General features: G+C 45.3%; 1 protein-coding gene across 1 annotated transcript in view; it reads left to right on the forward strand.

The window, feature by feature from the left end:
- Positions 1-16,200, forward strand: part of LOC104547878 (cytosolic purine 5'-nucleotidase) — a gene marked incomplete at its 3' end in the record, with an annotated part of 36,881 nt that extends 20,681 nt beyond the window's left edge. Inside the window, exons 3-12 of the mRNA XM_010193739.1 lie at positions 6,784-6,901; positions 8,313-8,408; positions 9,719-9,810; positions 10,000-10,057; positions 11,357-11,450; positions 12,469-12,522; positions 13,678-13,761; positions 14,487-14,528; positions 15,685-15,792; positions 16,134-16,200. Coding sequence (XP_010192041.1) covers positions 6,784-6,901; positions 8,313-8,408; positions 9,719-9,810; positions 10,000-10,057; positions 11,357-11,450; positions 12,469-12,522; positions 13,678-13,761; positions 14,487-14,528; positions 15,685-15,792; positions 16,134-16,200 — 813 coding nt within the window. The remainder of the gene's footprint in view (positions 1-6,783; positions 6,902-8,312; positions 8,409-9,718; positions 9,811-9,999; positions 10,058-11,356; positions 11,451-12,468; positions 12,523-13,677; positions 13,762-14,486; positions 14,529-15,684; positions 15,793-16,133) is intronic.
- Between the last annotated feature and the right edge of the window lie 178 nt (positions 16,201-16,378).

Genomic DNA, 16,378 nt, shown 5'->3' on the forward strand with positions numbered 1-16,378 from the left:
ATCCTCAGACCGCTGGGCCTAGAGCTGGGACAAACCTTCCTCAATGAAATGCCTGCCCAACACTTACTAGTATGTTTAATCGGCATTGTTGCTTCAATGGGGTTTATTTTTTAATTAAGTCCAGTGTCCCAAACACCTCCAGGACTGGTCACTCACTGTTTCCCTCTGGATTCTCAGCTGGAGTTGCAGGTTGGGTGATCAGAAGTGGCAGGGAATGAGTATTTGGGCTTGTGTGAAATAGTCAGAGGTCTGGTTGGTCACGGAGGGGTGGCTGTCACAGACATCCTAGAGTAGCTGGCACTAAATGCCCAATTTCGAGGCTACATGCAGAGGAGATGTTGACAGAATGGAGAGCCGTGGTGATAGATTTATCCTATTTTGGGACACTAGCCTAGGATCTCATTTCAGTAGACATTACTGGGGCAGGATACAGATACCTGTACTGTTATAGGGAATGAGGTTGTAAAAGAGGATCTTTTACAGATTTTAAAGCCTCAGGGCTTTAACCACTTTTCATCAGCACAACATTGATGTAAATGTATTTCTAATACACGCCTGCATTATTTATTTGTGGTGCAATTCAGAATATGGATCAACATTTAAAATGAGCAGCACTTTGATCCGGCTCTTTTAAGTGAGGTTTTTGTAGTTTCAGAAGTGTATTTGCACAAGCTTAGTTATGCATGTTGTGCCTAAGATCTGTATAAATCTGGACACTAGCTACCCATTTATGTCCCTAACTGTCTGATTTGCATGCCTTGCTCACTGGGGAATAAGCAGCAACTGAAATAAGTGGCAAACTGGAACCATTTCTAGTTACTTTACTTTCATTTCTTCAAGGCTTAACACAGAGTAATTGGGCTGCATTTCCTGCACTTCAGAGAAAAGGCAAAACCCCTTGCATCGTCTGTCCACCTTTTGGCTTATCTGTCTTTGTGTGACCTCTGGAGAACCCAGATAGCAGGTCAAATTTCTGAAGGCTGTTTGTTAAAGCTTTTTGCAACCCATTGGAGGAGGTCGTCACCTCTGGTTTGAGACATACTGATCTTATCAGAACACCAGAAAGTCAAAAGCCAGTGGGTTTCATCTGCCAACCGACGAGTGTGGGTAGATGAAGGTGTAGTCTCTCAGTGGCCAGGACCGAGGACAGGGTCCTGAGCACCTGTGTGGGGAAGGAATTGAGCCAGGATGTGCCCAAAGGATGGGAGCAGGTGATGCACCAGCTGCAGAAAGCAGCTGCTCCCGTGAAGGCCCCTGCCAATGGGGAGAGGTTTCTGGGGGCACTGTGAGCACCTTTCCCCGGGCTGCTCTCAGATCACAGCTGGGAGGGAAGGCAGGAGGTGGCTGATGGAAGGGAGGAAGCTCCTTCAGGAGATACTGAGATGTCAGAGGAGAGCACGCTGGCAGAAGAGGCTGACAGATGGGGGAAACTGGAAGCAGGGAGGAGTGAGACTTCAGGTCATCATTTAGTAGTCCTTGCCCTGCTTCTCTCCCCAGAGGAGCTGCTTGCTCTGTGGGCTGCTGTTATTGCAGCAACCTCCAGAGCAGACCTTTTCCTTCCTATACCAGGGCGCTGGCGATGAGGAGCTGGTTCCTGTAAGCTGCCTCAGCCGAGTGGGAAATCTGTGTGTTGTTGCTGTTCTCAATACAAGGCTTTTGGCAGCACCAAATTCATAGTGGTTGGAAATAAAGTGGGTAGGCAGGACCGGCTTACCGGTGTGCAGTTTGGGAGAGCAAATACACCTCACAGAAGTGACACAGCTGAAGCAAAAAGGGGTGGTTACTGTACCTTTGTCTCCTGCTTCTCTCCTATCATCCCTAACAAGGTTGTAAGAAGTATTGACAAGCTCTGTAAGAAACCATGTTGCATCTTCAATGAGAAGCTGTCCTGCCTGAATTTGAAATCTTTGTGTATGGGGAGGAGGAACAAGGAAAGAAATGGGCAACCTTTGGAGGACTTTCTCTTCCTCACAGCTTAAACAGAGCCATCATGTGCACTACAGCCTCCCCAGCTATGCATATCAAAACAAAACAGGCTTTAAACACTTACTTTCAGATAAACCTTCCATGAGGTCTGAATACTTCTGTCAGTCCCTTTGGCAACATCGTTCCAGCTCAGTCAGCTTTGTATTCAGTGCAAATTGAATCTCAGAGTTATTCCTGGTCACTCTGTGAATACCTGTAGGTTGCAGAGGAGGTCTGGTCTTACTGTGTGTGCCTCCAGACCGGTGCTCTGCAGTACGGTGCAGCACTACGTGCAGGATTGGTACCGGTTTATCCTGCAGTGCTTTGCACATAAAAGCCCAAGCATAAGCGTTAAAGCATAGAATTTATTTTAGACATGCTACGTCAGGCTGACCCAGTGTGTGAGGCTCTCACTGGGGGCACCTTCAGATGCAGGGCAAAATTCTCTTCTCAGATTCCCGAAGTAGCTCCTGACTCAGCCTTCCCAGTCTCCTGTGCTGACACGTGCAAGCGTTTTGTGCGGTGAAGGAAAGTGAGTGCCCTGAAAGGAGTAATCTGTCACCGGCTGAGGAATGGACAATGATGGCAAAGCCCCAAAAAGAGCACGAGACCCGGTCTTGAACCAGTTGCTCTGCGTCTGAGAGAAATTTAAGGGTTTGTGTCACTTGGGCAATGCACTTGTAGCCTCTTCCTCCTAATTACGACTGAGCTGATGTTCTAAGACTGCTTTGTGGATATGAGGACAGAATTTTGCCTGCAGGATGCACGATTAACAAATGTGCCTCCTTTGTAAATCGGTTACGAGTGTATTTGGAATAGATGCCAGACTGGCTTCTGAGCTTACCAGGCGACAGAGCTCCAGCAGACGCAGCCCCGCATGGCACAGAGCTGTTGCAGTTTTAAAATCAGTCTGATTTTTTTCTTTAACAGGGGAGCCCAGTGTAACTCCGTCAAGACTGGAGTGACACTCTGAATCTGCATCTGCCTCATGTGAGTTAAAATCCTGGCAGCAGCATTTTGCATAAGCTGGAGCCTCTGTAGAGACCTTTTTTTTTCCTTTTTTTTTTTTTGTCCTTTTCAGGAAGGCTATAAAATTGTTACTGTATGTATCTTGGCGACAAAGGTAAAAACAGCCACACAAATGCATGGGAATTGCATACCTTACTGCACAGTCCTTGCTCATTCCAGACCAGCTTCCCTCCTAGCACGTACCGTGCACTCATCACAGACCTGAAGGCTTGCAATGTTCACTCTCGGGGTACAGCTTTTTACCCTTCAGTAGTATAATATTAAGCCAAATGATTGTATTAAGAGGAGGCTGAAATGCTGTCAACTGGCTTCTGGGTTTTTTTTAAAGCTTTGATTGTTTTCTTTCCACCCTGGTTGCATAATCCATGAGCGCTGGGTGCTGATTGCCCTGCGCCGCTGAAGCATTTGCCTGTGTTGGGACACAGACTGTTGAAATAACATGGTCCTTTGCCACCGGGGACTTGGCACAGGGGCAGGGACACAGCCACCAGGTAGTAAGAAAGAGAAAAAGAAATCAGAATAAGATGTAAATTGTGCTTTGGTCTTACTGTCATCCCATGTGTGTTGGGCAAGGATGCTCTGAAAATGGGTTTGTGGTTCTGCCTCCTCACCTGTCTCAAGGCTGGGGGTGCTGGGACACTGAGCCCTCTCAGCTGGGTGAAGGAGCTGAGCACAGGAGACACTGCATGGCAAATAGTGGAATTCATGGCATTGCCATGGCACGCAAATTATCTCCATTGTGGTGTCAGCAACCAGGTCTGAGGAAGGAGGATGTTCCAGAAAAGTTTTAAACTTACGTTTTCATGATGCAGCTGCAGAAAAAAATATTGATGTGTCCTCTCTACTCTTTTTTTCGCCATGGATGCCTGAGGTAAACAAGCTACGAGAGAGAGCAACCAACCCCAAGTACAACATTGAAATAATTTTCTTAACCTAGTGATTTGTATAACTGGGGCATCTTCCCCAAACGTGCTGCTGTAGTTGTGGCAGTGTTAGCCTGTTCATACTTGATCTGAAGGAAGTGGATCCTTTGTTTGCCCGGAAGCTCATGGCGCTGAAACAGACACTTGCACAGCTTACGAGAGACGTCGGTGAGTTGTGGCTCGTACAGATTGATGCAGCCCCTGCTGTGGTGTAAGCTGTTGTCAGGGTGGGCTTGGTGAGCTCTTAGGCTGCTCCCAACTGTGTTTCTGACTAAAGGAAAGTTTATCTTTAGCAGTAAGTATGACTGTAACTGGAGGATGTTTATTGTCCCTTTCCCATTTCCAGGAGTTCAGTTTCTGGTGTCTGTTTCGGTCATGTATCAAGGAGAAGGCTCTTTTTCCAGATGGAGTGGTGGAAAAACAGGGAAGGGACCAGAGGCATGAATGAGTTAGTAGTTTAGTTTTATTCAAAGAGAAGCCAAGGAAGCAAAATCTGGAGCTTGAAAGGTAAAAGGAATAACTACCCCCAAAAAGAAACATTCAGATGAACCCTGTGGCAGTACTGCCTCAGCAGAGGCTTGAGATGATGAAGGCTGAGGTTGATATCTGTTCTTCAGCCTTTTTTCTACCGATGCGTCAGTTTGTTTCCTTAGACTGAGAGTTAAAAGGAGGTCTGTACTGATACATCTAAAACAGAGACACAGATACAGAAAGGAAGAAACTGAGTGGGGGCATGTTGTGAGCAGCTGGCCACAGGTCCCACCACAACCTTTTCCTGGTGGAGCATTGATGAGATGCACAGAAAGCCGTACGGTTTCCCTAGAAAGGTTCTGCAGGAGCTGTTGATGCACCACTTCTGCTTGTCCAGGGGAGATGCCTGTGTGCTCCTTGTGTCTGGACAGCACCACCATGGTTGGTGAGTTCAGAAAGAGCAGGGTTTCTTTGGAGAAATGCTTTGTTTGAGTGATGGTTTATGGATAAGTTGTTAACACGGTCAAATTCTCAGGAAGCTCATGAGGCGGAGAACTCAGCTTCATGGACAGTGTGGGGGACTGGAGGCTGCTTCACATCATGGGGAGCTTTGCAGCACTTTCACCTTCTGAGAGTTACGTGCAGGTGTCTTTACTGGTGTTTTCCCTGTGAAGTGCCTTTACTGTCCTGCATCAGAGGGATTCCCTTTTCCAGTTGGTGCTCTGGTGTCACTCACAATGTTTTCCATCACCTAACTGCTTTTTGCTCCCTCCAGCTCCAGCTCACTCCCCAGAATTGCCTTGTCAGTCACTGCTTTCTTCATTAGCTGTAGTTCTTGATTGCTTAGTCCTATCTATAGCTCAATCAACCCTTCCTTTCCTGAAGGACAGAAAAGACTACGTGCATTGAATGTTGTATCATGTTGTTGATGTTTGTCACTGGTATAATAACGCTTGCAGATTTTGATAAATATCTTACTGATTTTAGTTATCTGTTCAAGAAGATTAGTTTGCTTATGACATTTTTAATGGTGTTAATTTCATGGGGAAAATGAACTCTTAGGATTCTTGTGCTTTTTAGATTATTGAGAGATATGGAAACCCTCTGTCAGAGTTACTATGATCTCAGTCCTTTGACAGTTTCATTTCTTCTAGAGTCCTTGCCTTTTTTTGTATTTTTGTAATATTTCATGTATTTGTTTTCTCCTCTCAGATTGAGCTTCTGTATTCTACAGTGTATATATGGTGTTGATTACCTGGACAGTACAGACAATGTGTGTTAATATGTATTGTGAGTTGCTCAGATGTGCTAGGCCTCTTTCAGGGAAAGCAGTCTGTCTTCTATCGAGTTCGGTGTGTAACTTGCACACTTTTGTATTTTACTCAGCTAAATTTGAAATACTCAAGTGTTTGAGACAGTTGGGCCCATTGAACCCATGGCAACCCTCATTGCAGTCAAGGGTTGTCTTTCACCTTGTTATATCTTAGACCAATTTAAGACAGCGACAGGCAGCAAATGTAAACACATTGCCAGAGAAACACAGTGATTTCCATCTGTTGTAGAAACACAGTCTTGTAAATGTTAATTTAATGATCTGATTAAGCAGTAACATTTCCAGTACATGGGAAGGTCATCTGCAGGAAGACGACAGGCCTGATGGTAGGAGCGACTTGGTTGAACAAGTCTGTTTCTTGTGCGCTGAGCTAAGGTGTGTCACAGACGAGCAGCTCCTCTGAAATGTGAGAACAGCAAGCTTGCTTAAAGAGTAGCATTTTTGACGCACAAGGGTAATAGCTAACAGATTTCTACAGTACCATATGGTATTATTAACAAACAAATCGTATGTTAACTTGACAGCTCTACCTTCAAGCTAACTCAGTCTGCAGCAAACATAAATTCCCCTGAAATGAAATCTGGAGACAATACTAAGCTTTGGGATTGTATCCAGAGCAGTAACAGTAGCACAGCAGCGATGAATTTCAGGCTTTCTAGCCATGAGTACCTGTGCTCCCAAAATTTATTGGTTTGTGAAGACACAGCAAATCAAAATGTGATCTGAGCAGGTGGAACAGGGAGCGTTCATGCATCTGCCTAAGGGGACTGCAGGGAGAGGAGCTGCGGTTTAAAATACATTTTTCCTGCTGTGGAGAGCTGTGATAGACTGGCAACTATTTCATCTGCTGCTGCAGCCTGAACTGCTGCTCCTCTCTGCTGCAGCCCTGGAGCCTGAGCCAATTCCACCACGCCTCCGGGCCGGGAAACTGAGGTAGCGCAGGAGGGAGTGTGTGATGTGGAGGAGGGAGGAGGGCGAGTGGGTACAGTACTTTTAACTGCCTTCTTGTTTAACCCCCTAGCTGTTTTCAGATTTTCTAACTGAAATCTCATCTTGGCACAGTGTATAAATCCCCTGAATACGAATCTCTTGGATTTGACCTGACCGTAGAAAGATTAGTTTCCATTGGATACCCTCATGAGCTGCTCAATTTTGTGTATGATCCTGCATTCCCTACCAGGTAAATGACTAACAGATACCAACCCAACCTGCTCGAGGCCTTGAATATTTGTGCTGTAAAGTTCGTAGGAAAACACGTGAGGCCAGGTTTTGAGAGTTGTGCCTGTGAAGCGTGTGGTTGTCCACAGATTATGGGGAAGGGAGCAAACTGCTCCGGTATGTGGAGGGCCTTTGCACACATGAGTCCATGCCAGCAAAGAAGGAGAATGTGGGAAAAAAGGCCTGCTGAAAACATGGTCCAAAAATAACCCTTGGGAGCAAAGACAGCAGAGACACAAGTGGATTGGAAGTTAAATCAAAATCAAGGAGAGGAGGAGCTGTTACTGTCCATGAGGCTGCTAGAATGTCTCAGAGCATTTTAATTCAATGAGTTTAATTAATGGTGTCCTGGTGCATAAGGCATCCTGAAAATTAAGCTGACAGGAAGCAACAATAAAAATGGGACCAGTCCAGTTCGCTTGTCCAGTCGAACTAAATGCCAAAAGCAAAGTTAACGGTGCAAGATTACTAAATGCTTACATTTTGTCTTTTGATAGCAGAGGTAAAAAGGACATTGCTTGTTTTAAACAAGGCTTTTGATCTAACTCTGCACCTTGAAGTTGTTTCCACTTGTGCCTTTACTGGATTTTGCTTTTTTGGCTCCTTTGGAACTTCTTTACAAGAGACTGGACCAGAGGGTCTGTTGGCTTGTTGCTCCAGTTTTCAGCCTGGCAACCTCCTCCTTGCCCTCCTCTCAGCATGTTTTACACCAGGACTGTTGCTGGGTGCCTTTAACAAGAGAGCAGCCCTTCACAGACCTGTGATGAAGACTCCATTAAATCCACTGCCTTCATCCCAGGGAAGGGACAGAAAGGGTGTCTCTGGGGGACGGTTGCATTCTCCACATGCACACTAGTAGATAAGTGAGACGGAGTTTTGCTGGAGTTGGAACCTGGGCTGTCCAAAGCATTTTGTGCTATAGTTATAAATGCCCCATGTGGCTCTGCCTGTGACAGAGCGATGAAAAAGAGAGGAGAAATTCTTTCATCATACGTCACTCTTCCTTGCAGCCCAGCAGGGCTGTTAAGGAACCACGAACACAGGTGTCAGATTCGTGACCCTGTGGAAGAGGTTCACGTCTCCCCTGGTACACACATAGCTGAGCCTCTGCCTGGTTAAACAGTTCCATTTTCCGGTCTGTGCAGAGCAGATCAACTGTGCCTTTCACCTGGCAGCGCAGGGCTCTTGATGCTCACCTGCAGCCAGGTAAAAGGGACAGCAAGGACTCCATCTGCATAATAACACCAACCCTGTTCTGATGCCCGTTGGCAAGGGAGCAAGCTGTCCTAGAGCTGATTCAGAAACAAATGCTATTAAAATGGTCACTGCTTAACACACTTGCTTCTTCATATCTTAAATTGCTTTCTTAACAGAGGCCTGGTGTTTGATACCCACTATGGAAACCTGTTGAAAGTTGATGCCTATGGGAACCTCCTGGTGTGTGCACATGGCTTTAATTTCCTCAGAGGGTGAGTGCTGACTCTTGACTCTTCTTTTTGACTTAATATGCCCTTTGGTGTCACTGATCCTCAGGGCACCCATTGTGTAAGGAGTGGTGGGGACTCTGCTGACAGCAGATATATTGGTGTTCCTACAGTGCCAGGACTGACTGGGGGTGCATTGAGGGTCCCAGATACAGCAACAGCCCAGAGTGTTTATAGAAGAAAGATCCATGCCAGCACAGGCGCATCTGTAGTGTGCTGGGAATAGAAGAAAATATGCTGTGGGAAGGGGTTGATGAGATAATTTAGGGGCTGTTCACCTGCCCTGGCACAATTTAACATCAGTGCCAGGTAAGACAAAGCCATTGTGTGAGGTCTCCTGGGAACAGAGAGGACCTGTGCCCCATGAGACCATTGACTCCACAACCATCACTAAGAAAGGTCGAGAGCCTGAGCTGTTTTGGGAAAGGAACAAGCTGGCTTTACCCCTTTGTGTCTCTGGCCTTTGAGGGTGTCAGAAGTGAGGCATCGTGTGTGCTTCCTGCAGCCTTCTCAGGCTGCTTGTGTTTCTCTTACCCCAGAGAAGGTGCTTTAGAAAGCAGAGGGGATCGCAGTGCTATGGGTCTGATGTGTCCCAGCAAATCCCTGCATATCTCTGCTGCAAGGGTGGATGGATGGAAGTCAAGCCCAGGGCCTCCAAGGTGACAAGCCTTGTCGTTGTAGTGCTTGTGAGTCCTTGTATGAGGAAGCCAAAATTTAGAAAAAGCCCTTGTATATGCACCCAAGTTCCTCTTTGAGTCAGGGGTGATCTTCAGAAGCTCCAGAAACGAAGGAAACCAGAATAATTAAATGAGTTCAGTCATCGCCACCCTGCTGATTAATTGCAGAGAGCCCTAGGCAAGCCTCCCGCCGCACATCAGTGCACTCCCCTGCTGAAAGCTGCTCAAGGGAGTGCAAAGCAACACATGGAAAGTGGGGGAAAGTTTAAGATAAGCAAACAATGAAAGTGCAGATTATTTAAGGCATCCTCATCGCCAGCAGGATAGGGTTTAAGGTCGAGCTGTGGACTCTAGACCACTCCGTTTCCCTGTGTGGGTTCTGCTCAGTTTGCTGACTCAGCGATGAGGGCTTTGTGCCCAGCTCTGCTAGAGCCTGCGTGGGGAAGGAAACGCCAGTGGATGCAGTTTTGCTCTTGTGCACATGAGAAAGCTGGGGGTTGACTAAAGCACAGCAGACTCTAGTTAATGGACCCTGCTACACCCATATTTTGCAGGTCAGCACATTTTATACTCATTATTTTTTGTGGTTTCATTCTTCTTCACCTTATCTATTCCCAGGCCTGAAACACGAGATCAATATCCAAATAAATTTATCCAGAGGGATGACACAGATAGGTTTTACATTCTGAACACGTTATTCAATTTACCAGGTGAGTCTAATGTCAGCCAACACAGGCCTGTTTCTGTCCCTCTGAAGTCAGTAAAGCTTTGCTAATGTCTTACTCTTATCTGTTGAGGGTTTTTTTTGCATGAACTTTCTTCTTTGAGGCACAGGGCCTAAAGTTAGCTGGCTGTATGTTGTTATCCTTGTTTTAAAATCTTGCTTTGTTTCTTTGCAGAGACCTACCTATTGGCTTGCCTAGTGGATTTCTTTACTAACTGTGACCGGTACACGAGGTACGTATTCCCTCCGGCTCGAGGCGCTGGTAGTACAATAAGATTGTTTACATAAAGAGCAATGCAGCACAGATGGAGCTGTTCTTAATATCAGTGGGGGCCCCTCAAGTGGTTTTGGTGGAGATAAGTCGAGGCCTCTTTTGTTGTTTAAAGAATTTAGTGATGATGAGATGACCTGTGTGTATAGCAGAGCCTGCTCATGAGGATTTCCTTCACAGGGTATATCAATATCAATACACTGGCTGACACTGCTATTTGGGCCAGCTTCCGAGACCATGCACTTGTTACAGGGCGATTCCAGGCACCAGACAGCGCGTTTTGAACCCATGTCCATTGGAGCCACATTTGAACTGGTAACTGGAAGACTAAATTTCCTCAGCCAGTTACCACAAGTCCCTCATGTCATAACTGAGGACTTTGTTCACTTAAAGGTGAAATACTTGGGCACGGTGTGGTGTAAAAGGCTGTTTGTGCAGCATGCGTATTTACCTAGCTTTCAAATAGGTATAAGCATAAAAACAAGCTGCGGTTTGAACTGGCAGATGTGAATGCTGCTGATTCATGTGATGGGTGATCTTTGTGTATTATGTGAGTGGAAGGCAAAGGTTTAATGGGATTTTACCTGGAAGCAGAGGAACTGTTTATGCTGAAAGTCCATCAGGTGAAGTATCCTTTCTCAGGACAGGCATGATGATTGCTGTCATAATAAATACAGCTCTGTTTAATCCTCCGTGATTTCTTCTGGTGCAAACTCTCATGGGTGTCTCAAAGATACCTCAGCAGTATCTTGCAGAGGAAATTTCTCATGTTAACTATTCAACACAGAAATAGTTCCTCCTCTCAGCAGCGAGTGTTACGTTTAGTTGATTTCCATGGCACCCCATTCTGTAGTGTTGGAAGGAGGGAGAAAGAGCAGCACTCTGCTTACTTTCTCAGTACCATTCATCTTTTGCAAAATGCTGCAAACTGCACAGTCCCAGTCTTTTTTCCTTCTTGCAGTACTGTGGGGAAGAACTAAGAGTTGCAGTCACAGAAAGCTGCAGTACTGCTATGGAGGCACAGGCCTGTAGTTAGAAACTCACATCCTAAAATTTTCAACGAATGTTCTTGGGTAACACGCAAATTTTGTTAAACTCTGGTTGTAGCCTTCTTTCAAGTGTGAGCTAGAGTAAAGTAGTAAATAAGAAACCATGATGGTAAGATGAAAACACAGACTCCCATTTTGAACCATCTGCCTCCTTGATGTGTTTCTTACCTCTTGTGTTTGGCCACTACAATCTCTTTTCTTTCTCCTCACAGCTGTGAAACAGGGTTTAAAGATGGAGACCTCTTCATGTCCTTCAGGAGTATGTTCCAGGATGTCAGAGACGCTGTTGACTGGGTTCATTACAAGGTGATTGCAAAAACTTCTTGGGACGTCTGTGGTTGTAGCTGAGTTAGAGGGACTGGTTTGTAACTCATGAGTTAAGAGGTGTTATTCCACTTTTGGGCAAGAGCCCTCCTTGGCCGCCTAGTGAGCAAATAGTAAATTACAGCCGTGTGTGAGTAAGTCAAGATCTTTACTGCCCTCCTAGTACGGGAACATACCTGTCTTGGCTTCCTGTTCCTTTTTATTGTGCCCAGATTCCATTTCTGTACTGTAATTCATGGGTTTTAGAACATGATGCCATGAGGGTGTTTGCGCTTACGGTCCACAACTTGTATGTTGTCCTAATTATTAAAACAGCATTTTACTGTAAATAGTTTACATTGGTACTACCTTATTTTGTCTGAAAGGTACCTGCATTAAGTAGAGAAATACATCAACTCTTCTCTGTTTAGAGAAGAGGGGCAGTTCATCTTTTTCACACACTTGTGCACAAATTTAGAATATAATTTTGTGAGCATTAACATCTGTTTAAAGACCTGATTTTCTTGTTCTTCTTTATTCAAAAGGTCTGTTGGGGTGGGATGGAGAACCATCACAAGAGAGCTCTGCTCACAGTTATGCTGTTATGGTCCTATTAGCCATGCAGAAGTCAGGAATCTGTTTTTCTTTCCTTATGCAGTGTTGTGTGATACATATTGGAGTTGGCCTTTAAGTAAAGCATTATGGTCAGTGTTGGAGACAGGTCGTTGACTGTCTTGTTTGGTATGGCAAATCTGTTTTTTGTTTGTTTCTATTGTATTCCCTTCTGAAAGGGTTAAAATGCTGTTGAAGTGGATTATTTACCATGGTGAGGGAATCGATGGATCACAGAGTTTGTGATGCTCCCTGCTACTCAAAGCCTCTCATCTCTAGAGTCACGGGTTCAGATTCGCCCTGGTTTGTACTTTCACAGCATTTTAAAGTGTGAAAGTTGGCATTACTTTGATGTCTCTTACATCATAAGTTTCCATTACCTCACTGGCTTCTGTTGTTTCTGTTTTAGGGATCACTCAAGGAGAAGACCCTTGAGAATCTGGAAAAGTACGTGGTGAAAGATGTAAGTGTGAAGTTGCTTTACTTGTGCTACGTGACATTCTGTACTGAGTGAGCAGGCAAGAAATAAACATGCTGATTTGCTTTACTAAATCACAAAACAGATAACGCTGTGATTTCTATTGTAATAACCAAAGACAAAGTGGAAAGTTCGGATGTAGCCTTTATTCTGAGCCAGTGATCCACGTGATTTCGTATTCACGTGCACGTTTTTTACGTAAAATGTAAAACCCAGAGGAAATGCTGTCACGGGACACAGGTGAATATGCTGGCAAGGCACGTGTTATTTCTTTGGTGGTGAAAGCAGCTGTGTTCCCTGCCCATGATTTCTCTGCCCAAGCAGACCGTTTTTTAAAAAGTAACAGGCGAGCATCTTCTTAGACAGAAGTATTCTTTAGCCATCCAACAAAAATGTCACATGCATTTAACCATGAGGGACTGAGGGAAAGATCCTGAAAGACTCACCAATGTCCAATCTCTTGATAGCCCTGAAGTGTGTGTTCAGCACATCTAATTGAGCAAGCTCCAGTGGTTCCCTTGTGTTTGCCCTCTCTGCAGTGTGCAAGGCCCTTCTGGACCACTTCTGGTGTAATTATTCTGATGAACTCTGTGGTAGAGTATCACTTTAAAGCAGTTAACCTTGTTTCTAGTTACATGCTTGCAAAATTCTTAGGAAACTGTCCTGTGAGGTAATCAGCTACTTTGGCAATGGACTGAGATTTATGATCCAGTAAAAATAGCCCCAGGAATAAATTCACCCTAATTTGAGGTTGGAATTATAATACGCTCCAACTTGTGGTTTGTGTGAGCTCACATTTCACCTGCTTCTGGGCCCATTTCGGGAACAGGCTTGGAGCTGGAGGAGCTGCTCCAGTGTCCCTGGCACAGAGCAGATCAGTGGGAGCAGCACAGGGTCTTGGCACTGAGGTTGGCAAAGGCTCACAGCCCTGCCAAGCCCTTCCCCTTGCCTTCCCGGAGGGCTGTTACGTGGAAGGGAGCAGGAGTTTTCCTGGCTCTGGCCAGTGCAAAATATGTGGGTTTTCTTCTTTGTTAGTTTGATTTGCTTTGTTTTGACTCGTGAGATCATAGTTGAGAGTGTTTTGTCCATGATGAATCTCTTTAACTTTTTTGTGTGACTTGTATGTCCCTTGGCTTTCAGGGGAAGCTGCCACTGCTGCTCAGCCGCATGAATGAGGTTGGGAAGGTGTTCCTCGTCACAAACAGTGACTATAAATACACAGATGTAAGTGCTGCTTGAATTGCTGTGTTGGTATATAATGGAATAAGCAAAAGCCAGTCTTTCATTTGTATGGGTTTTGGCAGGACACGTGATGGAGAATCGGGTGTTTTCTAAGACAGATGTGGGAGAGTTTAGTGGTGAATGCAGATTAGGTCTTGAGTCTTTTATAGTCCTGGTTCTGCTACTGACCTAGTATGGGCCTGGCTTAAGTCCCTCTGAGCCTCACTCAGTTCCTCAGCAATTAAAAGGCTGAAAGTGATACTCATTTTAGATTTCAGCATCTTTTAAAAAGCAGAACTTCCCTTTCAAGTGAGGTAATTCTCACTACAGACAGGTCACCAAGGCCCTGGTCCTGGAGAGGTCTAGAGCCAGAAAGGGCTCTCTGCTGTACTGCAGGAATAAATGTGGTTGCTTCAATGCCAGGTAAATGTCAGGATGTTGCAACACTGCTAATTTATGTGCCATTTTAAAGTATTGCAAGATATACCTGAAGCAGTTTGCAGATTCCTGAGGCGTATGTGTTTTTTGATTATAAATATTACTGCTTAAATTCGTGTCACTGTAAATTCCATTCATTTTGTCTCCATATCTTATGCTGGCTTTCCTGTAAATCCTGAAATAAAGTTCTGTAACTGGAAAAGATAGAAGCAGAAAAACACGCTTTTATATAAACTACATAAATGTTTGTTTAAAAACACATCTTTGAATACTTTCTTTCTGTCTTTCAGAAAATTATGACTTACTTGTTTGACTTTCCACACGGACCAAAGGTATGTGATTTCTAGACTGCAGTTCCAATAGGAATTGATGTGCCTAATTATCTGTGTAGCTGGAAAGCACTTTAATCCCGCTTCGTTGGCTGCATGGGATTAGTTGGTTTAATCTGGTTAAAATGCACTTGCTGTTTCATGTCCTATTTGAATGGGATCAAAGCAAATACAGTATAACAAAGAGAAAAGAAGTATCATCTGGTCTCAAATGATAATCTGTGTTAATGATAACATTATTTTAGTGATAACACATTTTAACTGTGGTAAATTACAGCCAGGTTTCTTAGAAATCTTGCACAATGTTTTAGATGTTGTTAAAAAAAAAAGGTTGATGGAAATGAAGGAGTTTTCTAAAACAGCAGAAACATTTATGGGGCTGTTTGTGCCTTGACTGTGGTAACTCCAAAAGTTTTAGTCATGCCTTTTGTGGTTTCCTGAGGTCAAAACTCAGCCTGCAACTTTTGGAGATAGGCTTATGAGCTGAATTTATACTGCTTTCTCTATCTCCCTGTGGGAGGCTATCTCACACTCAAAAGATGTGTTTTCACACTGTGCTCTAAAGGTAGAAGCCGGCTTAGGGAGAAATTTTCAGAAGCTGGAAAATTACCAGAACTGATGGCTCAAAAAACTTCTTGCTGTGGTCTTGATCTCAGCAAGAGCGGAATGGGAAGGGGTCATGAACGCCTGGTGTCCTTCAGGCAGGGCTGTGATCTGGAGCTGTGCTCTGTGGAACAGAGTCCAGGCATTTTCCCGTTCCTGGCAAATGTACCAGTGCAGCCTTGTAAGGCTGAAGTCATGAAGTCGCACGTGTCCTGATCTATGTGGGATGTCACCTGCAGAAACAGTGGCAGCAGTGTCGTTTACAGCATCTCCTTTACATGACAGATGTGCTGTGACATGGATGTTCAGTGCGGTTCTCCTGTCTCACACCATGTCCTCGCTGCTAGGCTGGGCTGGGCTGGGCTTGCTGTGAAAGGGGGGTGCTTTAGGAGATGACGCTGGCAACTCAGCATCATACCACAAGAGTCACGGGCTAGCGCTTTTGATGGACCAGCAGTGTCACAAGGTTGTGCCTATGGATGGTGACACTTGTATGTCCCTTGTGGGACAGTGTGGTTGACTGTGTTATGCCTGATTCTGGGGTTTGTTTTTGCAGCCTGGGAGTGCCCATCGGCCATGGCAGTCCTACTTCGACCTGATCCTGGTGGATGCGCGAAAGCCCCTCTTCTTTGGAGAGGGAACCGTGTTGCGGCAGGTGGACACGGTGAGTGGCACCTGGAGGCTACCTCTGCAGCTGGAAAGGCTCTTGCACCTCCTTTGTGGTGTCTCTTAGCAGCAATGGGCAACACAGTGTTTAGACAGGACCTACCCTAGAGATGGTGGGGTGGATTCTCCTCTTAGTGATTCCTGAGTAGCCTGGGGAACAGCAGAGCTCGAGGCTTTTCTGGTTTCCCTAACATCCTGCAGATGGCAATAGGAAAAGAATGTGGAAAGCCACCTCCAGGCTGCCTGGGAGTGAGAGAGAAACAAAAATACAGTATCACCAGGACAGAAAAGATCCAGAGCATCAGCTCTTCTATATTAATGCAATATCTCCTTCCTCAGGTGACCGGGAAGCTGAAGATTGGAACCTACACTGGCCCACTGCAGCATGGCATCGTGTACTCAGGAGGTGAGGCAAGAGCCCTTCTTGTCCTGTGGAGTGGCTCTGATGTGCCCTTGTGGCCTTTGGCCACTCCAACTTGTGCCAGGTGCTGGGCAAGGTTGTGTTTCCCAAAGTGCGTTTTACTGTGCCGTCTGCACACTGCACCAGGAGCTCCCCATCATCATTGCTGCCCAGTGCAGGGAAG

The sequence above is a fragment of the Mesitornis unicolor genome, unplaced genomic scaffold (genome assembly GCF_000695765.1).
Source record: "Mesitornis unicolor isolate BGI_N332 unplaced genomic scaffold, ASM69576v1 scaffold54231, whole genome shotgun sequence".
NCBI lineage: Eukaryota > Metazoa > Chordata > Aves > Mesitornithiformes > Mesitornithidae > Mesitornis > Mesitornis unicolor.